Source organism: Acinonyx jubatus, chromosome B2 (assembly GCF_027475565.1).
Source record: "Acinonyx jubatus isolate Ajub_Pintada_27869175 chromosome B2, VMU_Ajub_asm_v1.0, whole genome shotgun sequence".
Lineage (NCBI taxonomy): Eukaryota > Metazoa > Chordata > Mammalia > Carnivora > Felidae > Acinonyx > Acinonyx jubatus.
This window is the reverse complement of record NC_069385.1, coordinates 21,631,214-21,649,957: the sequence shown is the minus strand read 5'-3', so window position 1 is coordinate 21,649,957 and position 18,744 is coordinate 21,631,214. Positions and strand designations below refer to the sequence as shown.

At 38.3% G+C, this 18,744-nt stretch overlaps 1 protein-coding gene across 10 annotated transcripts in view; it reads left to right on the top strand.

Annotated features, from left to right (window-relative positions):
• Positions 1-18,744, top strand: part of UTRN (utrophin) — a 511,459-nt gene that overhangs the window by 235,304 nt on the left and 257,411 nt on the right. For all 10 annotated transcript variants that reach the window (XM_053222143.1, XM_053222139.1, XM_053222141.1 and 7 more), the window contains 3 exons: positions 6,158-6,293; positions 8,339-8,488; positions 11,601-11,676. In XM_053222143.1, coding sequence (XP_053078118.1) covers positions 6,158-6,293; positions 8,339-8,488; positions 11,601-11,676 — 362 coding nt within the window. The remainder of the gene's footprint in view (positions 1-6,157; positions 6,294-8,338; positions 8,489-11,600; positions 11,677-18,744) is intronic.

The following is an 18,744-nucleotide window of genomic DNA, read 5'->3' as shown; positions in this document are numbered from 1 at the left end:
TATATGGCTTTATGATTTTGAGATATGTTTCCTTTATCCCTATCTTGTTGAGGCTTTTTATCAAGAATGGATGTTGAACTTGGTCAAATGCTTTTTCTGTATCTATTGATAGGATCACATAGTTCTTATCCTTTCTTTTATTAATGTGATGTATCATGTTGATTGATTTGTGAATATTGGAGCACCCTTGCAGCCCAGGAATAAATCCCACTTGATCATGGCGGATGGTTCTTTTAATGTACTGTTGGATTTGATTTGCTAGTATTTTGTTGAGAATTTTTGTGTCTAAGTTCATCAGTTCTCTTTTGGCCTGTAGTTCTCTTTTTCAGTGGGGTCTTTTTGGGACATGGAATTTAGGTATCAGAGGAGAAATATCTTGAACTGAGGGTTGAAGCATTTGTAACAACTCCCCATAAATTTATCCGAGGGAGAGGCTTCTAGGGAAAAGAAGTTGAACAGGCAAAGGGGGAACAGCATGAAATAGCATGACCAGGTGAGAGATTTGCAAAGTTACAGGACAAGGAGGATTCAGGGGACCGGGGTTGGGATTGGAAGCTGAGGTCCCATAGGGTTTTGTGTGCCGTGCTAATGAGTTTTCATGGAGAGTCCTTCTAGCTTGCAAATCATCTAGCTCCCAGGCCTTCTTAAGGCAAAAGATGTCTTTGCTGGCATGGTATTAACAATGCTAGCAGAAATTCTGCTAAAGATTTTCAAATGGATCTCTGTGGAATGTGGTAATTGTTCCTCCTGGAACTAACAAGGTGAAGCTAATACATATTTTACTCATTTTGGGGAAGAGATAAGAATAATGAATCTCTTCTGCAACATCTTATATTTTAACTAAAGCAATATTTATTTTCATAAATTCATGTTTGACTTCATTCCAGGTTGTAACTTATCTTAAATTGGGGCCACCTTGCAATTTTAGGAGCTTGTGTGTGTACTGGTATCAGAGTCATTGAGGAATAGCACACAGTTTAATTTGTTTTTGTATTGAGTGCTTGTAGTTACGTATTTGTACAGTTTGTCAACTTATGCTGTTATTCCTTAATGAGCAGTTGTTATCTGTTTAAACATAAATCTATAACTTGTTTTTACTCTTAGTGATAACATTTAAAGGGTAGATTATATTTAGCTAGTTTGAGGATGAAAATTTTGTGACTCAAATATGTTATTGAAATTGCTTGATGTTAGTTTCCTTCATAGAAAATATATCCTTCATAGATATATTTTCAAAATACTGAGTTAGTCATGATTATGAAACATTGGAAATATAAATTCCAGCTCTCTCTCTCTCTCTCTCTCTCTTTTTTTTTTTTAGTTTTAGCTAGCCAGCATATAGTGCAACATTGGTTTCAGGAGTAGAATTCGGTGATTCATCACTTATATACAACACCCAGTGCTCATCTTGACAAGTGCCCTCTTTAATCCCATCACCCATCTAGACCATCTCCTACCCACCTCCCTCTGTTAACCCTCAGTTTGTTCTCCATTGTTAAGTCTCTTGCAGTTTGTTTTTTTCTGCTCCTCTCCCCGCCCCCTCATATTTTCATCTATCTTTTTTCTTAAATTCTACAAGTGAAATCATATCATATTTGTCTTTTTCTAATTGACTTATTTTGCTTAGTGTAATACATTCTAGCTCCATCTGTGTTGTTGCAAATGGCAAGATTTCATTCTTTTTGATGGCTGAATAATATTTCAGTGTGTGTGTGTGTGTGTATGTATGTGTATGTATATACATGAATGTGTTTCATGTACGTGTACATGCATGTATACACACACACAACATCATCTTTATCCATTCATCAGTTGGTGGACATCTGGGCTCTTTCCACAGCTTTGCTATTGTTGATAATGCTGCTATAAACATCAGGGTGCATGTACCCTTTGAATTTGTATTTTTGTATCCTTTGGGTAAATACCTAATATGCAAATGCTGAATTGTATTGGTAGATCTGTTTTTAGTTTTTTGAGGAACCTCCATACTGTTCTTCAGAGTGCACCAGTTTGCATTTCCACCAACAGTGCAGGAGGGCTCCCCTTTTTCCACATCTTTGCCAAACACCTGTTTATTGTTAATTTTAGCCATTCTTCCAGGGGTGGTGTGGTATCTCATTGTGGTTTTGATTTGTATTTCCCTGATGATGAGTGATGTTGAGCATCTTTTTATGTGTCTGTTAGCCATCTGGATGTTTTCTTTGGAAAAATGTCTATTCATGTCTTCTGCCCATTTCTTAACTGGATTATTTGCTTTTTGGGTGTTTAGTTTGATAAGTTTTTGTAGATTTTTAATACTAACCCTTTATCAGATATGTCGCTAGCAAATATCTTCTCCCACTCTGTAGGCTGCCTTTTAATTTTGTTCATTGTTTCCTTCTCTGTGCAGAAGCTTTTTATCTTGATGAAGTCCCAATGTTCATTTTTGCTTTTGTTTCCCTTGCCTCTGGTGACATGTCTGATAAGAAGTTTCTCTGGCCGAGATCAAAGAGATTGCTGCCTATTTTCTCCTGTAGGATTTTGTAGTTTCCTGTCTTACATTTAGACCTTTCATCCATTTTGAATTTATTTTTGCATATCATATAAGAAGGTGGTCCAGTTTCATTCTTCTGCATCTCGCCCTCCAGTTTTCCCAACACCATTTGTTGAAGAGACTGTCTTCATTCTTTTCTACTTTGTTGAAGATTAGCTGACCGTATAGTTGTGGGTCCATTTCTGGGTTTTCTGTTCTGTGCCACTGATCTACGTGTCTGTTTTTGTGCTGGTGCCATACTGTCTTGATGACTACAGCTTTGTGATGTAACTTGAAGTCTGAAATCGTGATGCTTCTAGCTTTTCTTTTCTTTTTCAGGATTGCTTTGGCTATTCAGGGTCTTTTGTGGTTCCGTACAAATTTTGGGATTGTTTGTTGTAGTTCTGCAGAAAATGCTGGTGGTATTTTGATAGGAATTGCATTAAATGTGTAGATTGCTTTGGGTGGTATAGACATTTTAACACTGTTTTTTTCTTCCAATCCACGAGCATGGAATGTGTTTCCATTTCTTTGTGTCCTCTTTGGTTTCTTTCGTGTTTTATGGTTTCCAAGTACAGATCTTCTACCTCTTCGGTTAGGTTTACTCCTAGATATCTTACTGTTTTTGGTGCAACTGTAAATGGAATCAATTCCTTGATTTCTTTTTCTATTGCTTTGTTATTGGTGTATAGGGATGCAACAGATTTCTGCATGTTCATTTTGTATCCTGTGACTTTGCTGAATACATCATGTATGAATTCTAGCGATTTTTTGATGGAGTCATTTGGGCTTCCTATATAGAATATCATGTTGTCTGCAAATAGTGAAAGCTTGACTTCCCCCTTGCTGATTTGGATGCTGTGGTCTAATCGCTGAGCCTGAGACTTCCAGTACTATGTTAAATAGTAATGTGAGAGAGGACATCCTTGTCTTGTCCCTGAGGGTAGGGGAAAGGCTCTCAGTTTTTCGCCATTGAGGATGATATTAGCTATGGGTCTTTCAAATATGGCCTTTATGATATTGAGGTGTGTTCCCTGTATCTGGACTTTGTTGAGGCTTTCTATCAAGAATGGATGTTGTACTTTGTCAAATGCTTTTTCTGCATCTATTGACAGGATCTATGGTTCTTATCATTTCTTTTATTAATGTGATATATCATGTTCATTGATTGGGAATATTGACCTACCCTTGCAGCCCAGGAATAAATCACACTTGATCCTGGTGAATAATAATCTTTTAATGTTGTTGAATTCATTTTGCTAGTGTTTTGTTGAGAATTTTTCCATCCATCTTCATCAGGGGTATCAGCCTGTAATTCTTCTTATTAGTGGGGTCTTTGTCTGGTTTTGGAATCATGGTAAAGCTGGATTCATAGAATGAGCTTGGAAGTTTTCCTTTCATTTTTTAATCTTTTGGAACAGTTTGGGAATAGGTATTAACTCTTCTTTAAATGTCTGGCAGAATTTCTCTGGGAAGCCATCTGGCCCGGGACTCCTGTTTGTTGGGAGGTTTTTGATTACTGATTCAATTTCTTGCTGGCTGTGGGTCTGTTGAAATTTTTTATTTCTTCCTATTTCAGTTTTGGTTGTTTGTGGGTTTCTAGGAATCTGTCTTTTTCTTCCAGATTGCCCAGATTGTTGGCATATAATCTTTCATAGTATTCTTTGATAATTGTTTGTATTTCCGTGGTGTTGGTTGTGATCTTTCCTCTTTCATTTGTAATTTTATCTCTTTGGGTCCTTTCTCTTTTCTTTTTGAGAAATCTGGCAAGGAGTTGATCAATTTTTGTTAATTCTTTCACAGAACCAGTTCTTAGTTTTGTTGATCTGTTCTCCTGTTTTGTTTTTGTTGTTGTTGTTTCTATATCATTTAGTTTTGCTCTAATCTTTATTATTTCTCTTCTTCTGCTGGCTTTAGGCTTTCTTTGCTGTTCCTTTTCTAGCTCCATTATGTGTAAGGTTAGGTCATGTATTTGCAACCTTTCTTGCTTCTTGAGATAGGCCTGAATTGCAATATATTTCCCTCTTAGGACTGCCTTTCCTGCATCCTAAAGGTTTTGGACTGTCATGTTTTCATTTTCATTTCTTCCATGTATTGTTTTATTCTTTAATATTCTGGTTAACCCATTCATTCTTTAGTGGGATGTTCTTTAACCTCCATGCCTTTGAGGACTTCCAAATTTTTCTTGTGGTTGAATTCAAGTTTCATAGCATTGTGATCTGAAAATATGCATGGTATGATCTCAGTCTTTTTGTACCTGTTGAGAGCTGATTTGTGACCCAGTATGTGATCTGTTCTGGAGAATGTTCCATGTGTACTTGAAAAGAATGTGTATTCTGCTGCTTTCTAAGTCTTTTCTTTTAATACAAGGTTTATAATAGTAGTTGAGTGTTTATAAAGCTGTTATTTAAGTTAATTACTCTTTGATAAAGAGGGTAAATTACCTGTCTTGGTATTGTCAGTCTTTAACAATTAATACTATTGTTTGATTTATTTATTGTAATTTCGAAGCAGTGTTCTTTCCTGATGGAAACTTAAAAATGAAAACTTGTGATTATGTAGTGATTATCATTAGATTTTAAACATTAAAAGACTCTTTCAAATATTACCGACTCTGTTAAATATGTAAGTACTTATTTAGCATTGGATTAGATTTATATAGTGTATCATATGTTAGTTTTTTTGTGATTAAAAAGAAAAAGTCATAGCCATAAAAATGTAAATTTTTATTAGGGATAACAAAATGCAATTCATTTAAAAAATTGCATTTAACTTTTAAACTGGCAGCTAATAGCCACAACTGTAAAAATAATGATACCACCACCAAGCTGTAAATAGCTTCCAAACCCTCTCTGAAAAATACATAATCTTGTCATCATGAGTTCTAGTCATATTCTCATCTTCTGACAGATGGTTTATATACTTATAAATGTTATTCTTACAACATTTAAAAGATCTAATTAAGGCAGTTCCTTTTTTATATTCATATGACTATTTGTTTCCTTATATCCTTTAAAACTTTTGCTTTGTTTTTTCTAGCTCTCTTTTTATAACTTGGTGCTATATTCAAATATAATACTTATTTTAACAAGCTAACCAAATTTCCATTTTTTCTTGTCTTTCCTAATACTTGTAAAAACTTTCCATTCTCAGTGTCTTGCCTTCTTATTCTTTCTTTCCTATGAATAGAGTAATAGTTGCCACCTAATGTGAATACTATGTCATATAATGATGACTTTCTATCTCCATGGACTACTCAAAGAGAATTATGTGTTTTTTTTCTTATTTTTGGGGTAAAGACACTTTTCTTTCTTTTTTTAAACCTCCATTATGTTGTACAGTGGTCTCTAGCTTTAAAAAAATCTTTTGTATTAAATTTCTGTAGACTTTTTCATGATGAAAGAAGATAATGTTTAGTTTCAATGTTTTTGAGTTTAATGAAGGAAAAATGTTTATTATCATACTGTCAAAGAATCTTTGGTATTGGACAATGTACATATCACTATTGACACTCATTTAAAAATATATATTAATTTTTAGGAACATTTTTGTGTGTGGTATATTTAGTCAGGATATCCAAAGCAAATATATACTGTTCTAATTGGATAATTTTTGTCAATGTTTTTCAATAATGTATTCTTTTAGGCTAAAAGGAGTGAGTAAGCAGGTGATGGAATATAGAAAAAGACTAGATGATATTATCTGTTGGTTATCAAAGACTGAGAGTGCTGTGCAAAAGAGATCAACTACTGAGCTGGAAGAAAACCTGCAAGAATTAACAGTAAGTGGTTTATTTGTCTCTATATTTGCCAATGCTTTTTGGTGCATGAACATTTATGCTAAAAATAAGAGGTTGCATGACTGAAGAAGAAAAGGGGAAGAAACTTTGTTCTTTGTGGTAAATGTGGTGAACTTTAGAGGAATTTTTTTTAAGAGCAGCTATAATTTTGTTCTTGCAGAGGTAAGGTTTCACTCATAGAAAAGTGACAGATCATGTGGTCTCAGTATTAGACCAAAGATTTTTAGGGTATTTTAAACAGACTTCAACATTTTGGAATACAATAATACTGTAAAGTATAGTTCTTTGCTGTTAGATTTAGAAGATAGTTACTGATAACTATCTTTAAAACTGAGTTTTTTAAGAAAATTCTAAATGACTTAGGAGCAACTCATCACAGCTTACTATATAGGCTTCTCATCATGATTGTATTAATCAAATGTCCTTTGTTGATCCACAACTAACAAGAATTTTTTATAGTTATATATGTATGCAATATGTAAAAATATGTAAAGATGAATATATATAAATGTATCCAAATATCCATACTTTTTTATATCTATACATTTTATATATTTTGTGTTAAGAATGAAAATACTGTTGCAGAACAATAAGATTAATGTGCTCATATTTTTATTAAAAAAAAAAAAAGAAATTGTTAGGGGCGCCTGGGTGGCTCAGTCGGGTGAACGTCCGACTTCGGCTCAGGTCATGATCTCGTGGTTCATGAGTTCAAGCCCCGCGTCAGCTCTGTGCTGACAGCTTGGAGCCTGGAGCTGCTTCAGATTCTGTGTCTCCCTCTCTCTCAGCCCTTCTCCCGCTTGCCCTCTCTCTTAAAAATAAATAAACATTAAAAAGAAGATTTAAAAGAAATTGTGCATGTTGAAACACACATGTGCATGCATCTAAGTATGCCTAAAAGGATGCCCCCTAATTGGATGAAACATTTTGCTTAAGGAGTATGATTGAGGCGTTTTGGGAAAGGAACTTTTAATATAATGAAAAATATGTGGCAAACAATTACTAAGTTTTCTTCTTGTTAGACAAATATCTAACAAAATTGTTCCTGTTTTACCTAAAAATTTCAATAGTTTTCTTGGAACATTTCACTTTGTCAACAATTTGGGGGCTGTCACAAAGAGTGCGATGGTATATTAGGTTAGGTAGAGATAAGGTAGAGATGAATGCATAAGGTGTTCCTGTGGTTTCTTTCTTTTTTTTTTTTTTTTTTTTTTTTTGCGTTTGATTAGAAAAGACATTGTCTTCATTATCTAAGAACAGAATGTGAAACTACCAATGTAAATATGATATAATTTGACCCTGTTAAGAGATGGGGGTAAAGAGGGCCAAAGCACAAGGGCATACAAATGCACCCTGAAAATGTGTGTTCATTCCCATATCAGTTACAGTCTGTTAATATAAGTTCAGAGGCTCCTGGTGGTTCAGTTGGTTAAGTGTCCAACTCTTAGTTTTGGCTCAGGTTGTGATCTCCCAGTTTGTGAGCTCAAACCCTGCATCAGACTCTGCGCTGACAGTGTGGAGCCTGCTTAGGATTCTCTCTCTCTCTCTCTCTCTCTCTCTCTCTCTCTCTCTCTTTCTCCTTCTCTCTGCTCCTCCCCCACCCTCTCAAAATAAACTTAAAAAACCAAACAGTTTGTTAATATAAGTTCAGGCTTTTATAAGTTTATTTTCTAAGAAAATAAAAGAAATTAGAAATGCACATTTCTTTTTTTTTTAATGTTTGTTTATTTCTGAGACAGAGAGAGGCAGAGCATGAGCGGGGGAGGGGCAGAGAGAGAGGGGGACACAGAATCCGAAGCAGGCCCCAGGCTCTGAGCTGTCAGCACAGAGCCCGACGCGGGGCTCGAACTCACAGACCATGAGATCATGACCTGAGCCGAAGCCGGACGCTTAACCGACTGAGCCACACAGGCGCCCCGAGAAATCCACATTTCTAAGAATATTACCGAAAGAGACTTCTGATACAGTAGTTGAACTTTCCTCGGTATGACAACTTTCTTATGACAACTCTCTTCTGACTCCTTTAGGACTTAACCCGGGAGATGGACGTCCAAGCTGAAAAACTCAAATGGCTGAATAGAACTGAGTTGGAAGTGCTTTCAGATAAAAGTCTGAGCTTACATGAAAGACAAAAAATTTCAGAAAGCTTAAGAACTGTAAATTCAACGTGGAATAAGGTGTGCATTAAGAATTACTGTGATCCCTTTCTCATGTTTATTGATTTTGTTGTCAAGGAAGTGGGATTATATAACTGTTCTGCTTTTAAAAAGCATACCCAAACATGGGCACGTTTTACTAATGCTTACCAATGTTTGTAATTACTGTTTTTTTCCATCTGTCATGGACAGAAACATATATTCTCAGAGAATACTTTTTATTTTACATGGGATATTTTGGTCTAGGGATTTTGGGGTATATACTACATCAAATAATGAATGTTTATTAGAATTAGAAAATAAAATACCATATAAAGTTGTAAATTGTAGACCTTAAAATAACATCCTGATGTTGCACATGACTTCTCACCTATGTAGGTTTATTTTTAATGATTTTATTCAATCCATTAATTATTTTTAATGATTTATTCTTTTATTCATATATTTACTGGGCTCCAGGCAGAGTATGTGCTAGCCTAGTATATACTAGAAATGACTAAGCTAAGGTCTTTCCCCTCATGTCATTACTTTTTTTGCAGTTAAAACAAATTAAAGGCAGATAAAGTCATAGATTCTATTTATTTTACCCTGGTACATACCATATCAGAGTGTGAGGTCTGTCTGAGACACTGAATGGATGTGTCTCTGCCCCTGGTTTGGATAGATCCCATATCAGTCAATTTTACCCTTCTGGATGCCCTTAAAATGATAGCCATCATTCTATATCTAATGATGCAGGTGCTTTATTGACCTAAATTCTCTAGTTGAGAATTATACCTTGATGAGTCACTGTTACTGATAACTCACACATGTATATCTCTGGCCTTGACCTCTCTCTATGCTCTAGGCTTCCATGTACAATGACCTGTTCAGTATGTTCATTTGGCTGTCCAATGGGTATCTCATACTAACATACAAAATTGAGCTCCTGATCTCCACCTCCTCCCTGTGCTTTACTGTACTTCTCCCACCTCATTTACTGGTAATTGCTCATTATTGTTTGGTCAGAATCTTTGGAGTCAGTCTTATGAGTTACATCTTAATTTTAAAAGCTCCAAAACTTGGAGTCACCATTATCAGCTTCTCCTTCAAAATACGTATCTATTTGATAGATGGTTTCCTGGACGGCCAGATGGCTAGATACATGATAAAGCAAATGTAGCAAAATTATAACAATTATAGGTATTGGGTAGCATGCTGGGTATTCCCTGTACTTTTTTTTTCAACTTGTTTTTTAGGTTTGAAGAATGTCATAAATTTGAATGCTTTTCCCTAACCCTATTGCTACGAACTAGTTCTAAGCCACCATCATCTCTTGTCTTGCTTACTACAACGGACTCCTCACTGGAGTCCCTGCTTCCTCCTCTGCCCTTTGCCAATCTCTTCTCAACAACACAGGGAAGTATTTGTTTAAACATAATTCCAATCAAGTAACTCCTCTGAGCAAAGCCCACTGATGGTTTTCCATCTCACTCGGAATAAAGGCTGGTTCTTACTGTGACTTGTTAGGCCCCTCATGTTCTGGCTTCTTCTTTTCTCTCTGACTTCATCTTCCCGTCTCTCTCCCTTACACTACTCTCCAGACATGTTGGCCCTGTGTCAAACATGCCAGGCACAGCTTTTGCATATTCAATCAGAGCACACATATGTATTTAACACAAAGGATGTCAGTAGATATTGTGTGGAAGAGGACACAGTGGTTAATTTGGGAGCACTGTGTTAGATAAAGCCAAAAGTTCCTTTATCACTTCACGTTGATTTTACTCTACTTAGGTGAATTATGAGTGTCCAAGGTCAGACAGTACTTACTGTGGAGAGAATTTCAATAAATGTACTTTGGGAAATACTAACCTGGGGCATTTCTTTCATTCATGTATTTATTCACTCAGTAGTTTTGACTGGACTCTTGGTGTATGCCAGGCACCATTTTAAGAACTAGGAATATAGCAAAGAGTATGACGCTGCCTCTAACCCAAAGAGTTTATTGTTGGTGAGACAAGTAGTCAAATACTTACAACATAGAGGTATCCATGGGGACACAAAGATAGTGTACCTACCTGGCTTTGGGAAGTAATCATAGAAGATTTGGTGGAGATCATATCCATGCTAATTTAGAAAGAATGAATAAGTATGGGTAGATGAAGAATGGGAGAAGGAGCATCACAGGGAGAAGAATCAAAAAAGTGGAAGGGTCTACAGGGGACAGGGAATGAGCACAGTGCATTTGGGTCCTGGAAGTAGCTCAGTGTGCAGCAGGAGAAGAATAAGAGATGCTTGCAGACCCAGATCCTAGAGGCCTCATCATGCCTCAACAAGGAATTCGAGCTCCATCTTGAGAACACTTCATCGCCTTGAGAGCAGTGGATGGGTTTTAATCAGGAGAAAGTCGCATCTTGAAAAATCACTCTAGCTTCACTTTAGAGATGGATGGCGTGATCCTAGCAATGGATGGCCTTAGGATAATATCAGGATATCAAGTAACTCCTCTGAGCAAAGACCAGTGTCCAGATCAGAATAACTGATCTGGAAAGATCAGTTAGAGTCATTAGATCACCTTGGGAAGGGGGTGGCAGGGAAATGGGTGATGAATTCAGATTTGGACATGTCTGAATATCCAATTGACAGAATGAGCTGGACTGAAGATACATTTTTCGGAGTTGTCAGCCTGTTAAAACTCCATATGATAAATGAAACCATTAGAAACCAGAACGCAGGGAGAGAAGCCAGGGTCAAGGGTAGGAAGACCAAAAAAACCTACCCTATAGAGTGTCAGTATTTGATGGACGGGCAGAGGAGAATGAGCTGGTGAAGGATGCTTAGAAGATCGATCAGAGAGGTAGGTGTAAAGTCAGGATTGCAGAATATTAACAGTATTCCGGGGAGGGGAGGGGACAACATTAAATGTTACAAAGGACTAGGACAGCTAAGGACTGGAGGGTACTCTTGAGAGTAATGTCAGTAAAGTGGGGGCTTTGGCAAGACTGCAGTGGATGTGAGGGTGGAGACAGAAGCTCAGGCATTGAGGGGGAAGAAAAGCAGGAGAACTATCACTTAGAATAACACTTCCTCTTTCAAAAATATAATCATCTTTATTTATATAGTATTCTTCTCTTTGTTTGGCCTGATGCTGTAGATATGCAGAGAAGTGCCTACCACATTGAAGGAACGCATCCAGGAACCCAGTTCTGTGTCTCAGACAAGAATGGCTGGTAAGATACAGTTTATTCCTTAACAAAAAAATTTTTTATAGGCATAACAAAATTTTATAATTTTAAGCATCCTATGGGAGTTAGAAAAACTTACTTAAAAACACGGTGCAGTTGTGACTTATTATTCTACTTTTCAGTTACTTGAAAAGAATGTCTTTTTTAAAACAAGATATATTTCACTGTCCAGCATGTGCAAGGCATTCCTTGCCATGGTAGCTGAGACTTATTTCCTGGGACTGGACTGGGATCTGGGCCTCCACAGAGGCCGCTGAAGGCCAGGGGAGAACAAGGTGAGGAAATTGAGGAATAGTTTTCTGGAGATGTGCAGTCTTTTCAGGACATCAGCCACAACCTGCTGTGTTAACATATTCTGGGGTCGTATAATTAGACACTGATCAGGATTGGAAACAGAAAGTTTGAATATTCTTGGAACCAGGTGGGAGATGGGGATTTAGAAGAGTTCTCCATCCCAGTGAAGATATGCACTGACAAGTGCTGATCACTGAGATTTGGAGAAAGAAGAGTCTGGTCACTGGTTACTTCCTTCTCTCCTTGTCCAGAGTAGAGGGTGGGCTGCTGCACAGAGGTCACCCCAGTCACTGCTCATCACTGCCTTGCAGGCTCATTGAAACCATCTCACCCTGCTCTGCCTCTGCCGAGTCACCAGGCAAACCCCCACGTGTGATTAACCCTAACTTTCCACTTATTCTGTGCCAGCTGTGGTGGTGCTGCTGATTCTCCCCTTCCTCCTCTTCTTCCACTCCCCGCACCGCTCCCCTCCCCTCCTTTTCCTCCTCTCTCTCTTCCTGCCTTCTTCCCTTCCTTTGTATTCCTCCACCCTGCCTCAGGCATCCTCCTTCTCTTCCTCCCCCTCCTCCCCTCCTCTCCTCTGTCCCCTCCACCTTCTGTTTCTCCTTAGGATTCTGGAAAAGTATGAGTGGTGAAACTTTTAAGAAAACTTATTTGAAATCGCAGGCTTGTTGAGGGCCCAGTTTGTGTTGTGTTCTACTTGTATTTCCCAGTACCTTACACAAGAAATACCTGGGGCCTGGCCGGTCCCTTGATTACATTCAAAACACTTGAATTAACATTTGAGTATTGCTGCCTTGCAAATACAAACTCAACCCCATAAGGACAGGAAACAGACTTGATGCATTTTAGGAAAGGGCAATAGGCTATCTTACCTTTTTAAATGTCCTTAAGACAAAGGAACAGAGAAAATTTTAATACACATTTAGTAGAAGAGCTAATAGCAGAAGTACACCTTCCAGTAGGTGGGCAGTTCATTCTTAATAAGACATTCGTCCCTGGAACAGGTATGAGACCTGAAATTTATTTCAGTGTGTCCCTCTCATCCTACATGGTATTTTTTTTTAACTCCATTTCTTCTTCTTTTTATTATATTCAAAAAATAAAATTAACCATTTCAATGTGAACAATCCAGTGACATTTGGATTGACATGTGAATACATTCACAGTATTGTGCAACCACCACCTCTGTCTGGTTCCAAAATACTTCCATCATTCCAAAGTAAAATCTCTTACTCATTTAGCTGTTTCTCCCCATTCCATCCTACCCCCAGGCAGTGGCAACCACCAATCGCTGTGTCTCCATGGATCGTCTATTCTGGGTATTTCTCATAAACGGAATCAGACTGTGTTTCTTTCACTTGGCATGTTGTTTTCGTGGTTCATCCATGCCAGCTTCCTTTGCTGACCACGCTCGTGGGTACTCAGCACTCACAGACAATCCTACTGCACTTTCTTCTGAGCTCCCCTGGCTGCCCATCTCTCCACTCATGACCTCTTCTCATTTTTAAAAGATGAAATACGTTTTGCCCAACAAGATCTTCTTTTTCCCATCAGAGAGAATCCCTGTACGTAGGTTTCTCTACATCTGTGCTCACAAACTGTGCGTGCTTCCCACTTCCCTGGAGGATTTCTCTCTCTTCTTTCTGAGATCACGTCCTCCCCTTGTGCTTTGCATCACATCTTCTCTTGGCTTTTTACTTACCCTCTTTCTCTCTTCTTTACTGGACCATTCTTGCTGGCATACGTTTTGATGCATACAGCTCTGGTCACTGCATTTTCACCGACATGTAGTACTCCATGCACAGATCCACTGCAGTCCTCAGAACCCTCTCCTTTAGTATGCTCACTGGTCCCATGGCTTTAGCCACTTTTTAACTTTGGATAGCCCGGCCAGTGCTTAGGCCAATACACTTGAAGTCACCCTTGACTTTTCTCTGGAGTTAAGATCTAATTATTCAGCAAATTGTCGGTCCCGTGTGTCATCCCCATGTCTCATCCCAACTACTTCCCTGGTCTTGAACACCCTCATCTTTCATCTGTTACAGGAATAATCTCCTAACTCACTGTCCTGATTCTCTTCTTGCCTTACCACTCTTCCATAATCTATTCTGCTAGCAGCTAAGTCATGCTTTACAAACATAGGTTTTATTGTGTCCCTCGTGGCTCATAATCTTGTTATATCTTTTGTCATCCATAAATGAGTGCTAAAGTCTTACCTGGTCCAGAAGACCGTGTGTGATCTGCCTGCTGCCCCCCTTTCTAATCGCATTTCTTACCACTTTTCCCTTTGTTTGTTCTATTTCAAACACATTGGTCTGCTTGCTATTGCTAACATGCTGAGAACATTTCCATTTATGGCTCGTGTGCTTGCTGCTGCTTCTTTCCTTCTTCTTCCAGTGCCCTTCTTTCAGATACCTGCCTGATTCACACACTCCATTCGGTTCTTTCCTCAGATGCTACCTCAGGCCTTTCCTGACCCTGACCACCATTTCTCAAATACATCCCATCTCTCTCCCATCTTCTTGCATTAGTTTTACTTCACAACATCTGTCTATTCCACTAGCATGCAGGCCCCCCGAGGGCAGGACCTTTGTCTCGCACATACTCCCATACTCGTAGCATCTAGAACAGTGCTTGCACGTAGTAGGTCCCTCTGAGGTACTTGGTGATTTGAAACGATGGGTGAATATTGAGGTTGTTTCAGTGTTTTGAAAGCAACAGTGAGGATTGGGCAGAATGTTACGTGAGGTATTCTCTAGGGTCTGTCGTGGTATAATTGCTGGGTCATAGAAGATGAACAACTTCTACTTCACTAGATGTTGTCTAGACAGCCTGTTCCGGTTCACACTGCCGCCAGCCACGGGAGGGCTCTCATTGTTTTACATGTTACTGCCACTTCAGCATTATATTCTCAGGACTCCTTTACACTTTTAAAAATTATTGAAGACACTCAAAGTGGGAGTTATGTTTATAAATATTTACCTAATTAAAAAAACCCAGAAATTTGAAGCATTACTTATTAATTTGTCTAAAATAGCAATAATGAATCTATTATGTTAGCAAAAACAGCATGTTTTTGTAAATATTAATATTATAAACTAATTTTTCCAAGACAAAAACAAATTGAACTAGAGAGTGACATTGCTTTACACTTTTGAAAATCCTTCGTTTCTGGATCTGAGAGGACATCTGGATTCTCATTGCCACTTCTGCGATTAGTTTGTTGTGGAGCCACACGTGATGCATGTAGTCTTGAGTGCAAAACCCCTCTACACTCAGGAAGGAATGAGTGTGAAAAGGCAAATCACTTATGATAATCCTAATTTGAAAGGGTTGCTGGGCACCCAGAGCTCCCCAGACGTTATGTTGTGAACCTGTGACGGATAGAGATAGGGCATTTCATTTCAGTTTGCATTTTTTTCAGTTGCCTGTGTGATTGAGCCTTTTTCATGTTTATTTCTTTCTTGCTTCCTCTTTTGTAGATTGTCTGATTGATACTTTTGGAGTTTAAAAAATTATTTTGGGAGTGCCTGGGTGGCTCAGTCGGTTAAGAGTCCCAACTCTTGATTTTTGGCTCGGGTCATGATCTCACAGTTGGTGGGATAGAGCCTTGTGTGGGGCTCTGCACTGCTTGGGATTCTCTCTCCTCTCTCTGCTTCTCCCTTGCTCCTATGGTGCATGCATGCGTATGCGTGCACTCTTTCTCAAAATAAACTATTTTGGTTACGAATTCCTTGTTTAGAGTGTACATTGTAAATATTCTGTCCCTTAGTCTGTGGCTTTTTTTTTAATGTTTATTTATTTTTGAGAGACAGAGACACAGAGCATGAGTGGAGGAGGGACAGAGAGAGAGGGAGACACAGAATCCGAAGCAGGCTCCATGCTCTGAGCTGCAAGCATAGAGCCCAACGTGGGGCTCAAACCCACAAACTGTGAGATCATGGCCTGAGCTGAGGTTGGATGCTTAACTGACTGAGCCATCCAGGTGCCTCTATGGCTTCTAATATTTTTATTAGTGGTGCTATTTTCAGAATTCTTAAACATTAATGGTCTATCAATAGCTTCCCCTTTTTGTGTGTTTTTAGAGCATTTTTAGTACTCTAAAATCGGAAAGCTTCTTTTTTTTATATTTTCAACTGATGGTTGTACAGTTTTGATTTTCATATTCAGGTTCTTAATCCACCAAGAACTAATTTCCCCAAGGTGCATGTGAGGTCAAATTCTGTCCCATCATCTCTTCGCTCCAGCCATGGGTGTCCACTCTTGCCAGCATAGCATCATTTATTGGCCAGTAAATTCCTCCTCATTGATCTTTAATGCAGTCTCTGCCAAGGTCAGGTTTCTCTGCCACCTATGCACTGTGGCTCGTCTCTTCCAGTGGTCTCTTTGGATGTCTGGGCCCATAAAATACTGAGTTAATCATTAATTATTAGCTAAGTGATACAACTAAATATCTGGTAGGGCATAACCCCCCACCTGTTTTGACTGTGGTCCTTTTCTTTTTTTTATTTCTTTTCTTTTTTTTATTAAAATTTTTTTTTAATGTTTATCTTTGAAGGAAAGAGAGACAGAGCGTGAGTGGGGGAGGGGCAGAGAGAGAGGGAGACACAGAATCTGAAACAGACTCCAGGCTCTGAGCTGTCAACACAGAGCCTGACAGGAGGCTCGAACCCACAAAGTGCGAGATCATGACCTGAGCTGAAGTTGGTCGCCCAACTGGCTGAGCCACCCAGGCACCCCAACTGTGGTCCTTTTCTATATTGATTTGAAAATCTGATTGTGAATATATGATTTTGCCAAGTTACACGTAGACTTGTTGGGATTTTTATTAGAATTGTGCTTAATGTATAGATTGACTATGTTTTTTTTAGAAAAAAATTTAAGCCTCATCTAATATACCGTATGCTAAAGTGGATTTCAGATGGAGCTAATAGTTAATTCTTTTATCAACACTAAAGAAAAATAATAACCAACCTCTCATTATTAAAAACAAAGCAAGACGAGACGCCTGGGTGGCTCAGTCGGTTGAGCGTCCGACTTCGGCTCAGGTCATGATCTCGCAGTTTGTGAGTTTGAACCCCTCATCGGGCTCTGTGCTGACAGCTCAGAGCCTGGAGCCTGCTTTGGATTCTGTGTCTCCCTCTGTCTGCCCCTTCCGCACTCATGGTCTGACTGTCTCTGTCTCTCAAAAATGAATAAACATTAAAAAAAAAAAAATTAAAAACAAAGCAAGACAAAAACAGAAAAGCAAACAAAAAATAGAGAAAATATTTATCAAATCTTTGGAAAAGACAAGAGTGTAACTGTAAACGTTCTGGGAAAACAATCCCCCAAGACAAATTTATGGATTTGATAAAAAAAAATTGAATCCTGAAGTAGAAACATTGCTTTCAGCGACATGGCAAATGTTCATCTTTCCTATAAAAAGAATTCCTCTAAACTGATAAGGAAGCAGATAAAGAACACAGTTATAAATTATCCCATATTTTAGTAAATATAAAAAAATATTTGCATTCATTGACAGTCAAAGAAGCATTAAATGAAGACAATGGTGAAAGATGTATTTATCCATTGAAATAGGATATTGTTGGTGTGGACGTAGGATTTTTGTCAGTTCCATACACTGCTGCTAGAAGTCTAAATTTCTAACCATTTTTTTTAATGTTTATTCATTTTTGAGAGAGACAGACAGAGTGCGAGCCGGGGAGGGACAGAGAGAGAGGGAGACACAGAATCCAAAGCAGGTTCCAGGCTCTGAGCTGTCAGCACAGAATATGATGTAGTACTTGTACTCACGAATTGTGAGATCATGACTTGAGCTGAACTTGGATGCTTAACCAACTGAGCCACCCAGGTGCCCCTAAATTTCTAACTTTTAAGCAAAACAATTTGGCAGTAAGTCTTAGATACATTAAACTTTTTCATATTTTCTGATCCCGTAATTCTACTTTGGGAAATTTATACTAAGGTGGTAATCAAAAATGTGCAAAAATACATAAAAAGATAACCCTTGCAAGTTCTTTTTTAAAGTAAAATTTCAGGAGCAGTTTAAGTATCCAGCTGCAGAAGGGTTAACTAAAAGTTAGTGAATATATTCTGTGTAGGTAGTGAATATATATACTAAGTACATAGTGTTGTACTTAGTATATATATTTTCTCTTATATACATATATACATACATAAGAATATATACTTATGTAGATCAGTACATGAGTAAGTATTCATGATGAGTTTGTAGCTGGGGCCCAGAGGTGCTTGCACCTGGTTCTGGTGGTCCCAGACAGACCAGGTTTGGCCACTTGCGACTGACAGAATCCAAAGGCAGAGAGAGGAGTGGTGGAGAAAAAAGAAAGGAATTTCTTTCAGTAAGGCCAATACCAGGAAGACAGCGGACTAGTATCTCGAAGAGTTTCCAAAGTGCTGAAAATACGTCTAGGTTTATGTAAGGAAAAGGTGGGACAAGGGTCAGTGATTATGTGCAGGTGGGCAGTGAAGGTCAGGTCCATCATTGTCCTGGAGTCCATCACATGGGGTCTTGCTGGCTCAGGGCATTCCTTGTTGCTTGAGGGGTACTTTCGGTTCCCCTCTTGGAATGCTTTGCCTGCAGGGTCTTTTGCCTGAGTTCAGAGATAAGCTGGAAAGAAGAACTTAGTCAATGAGAAAGTTGGAAGTAAAAAGGGAAGTACTCAAAGACTTCTTTCAATTTTATTAAGAATGACTAATACTCATAAAGTTAATGGAAAAGAATAGAAAATT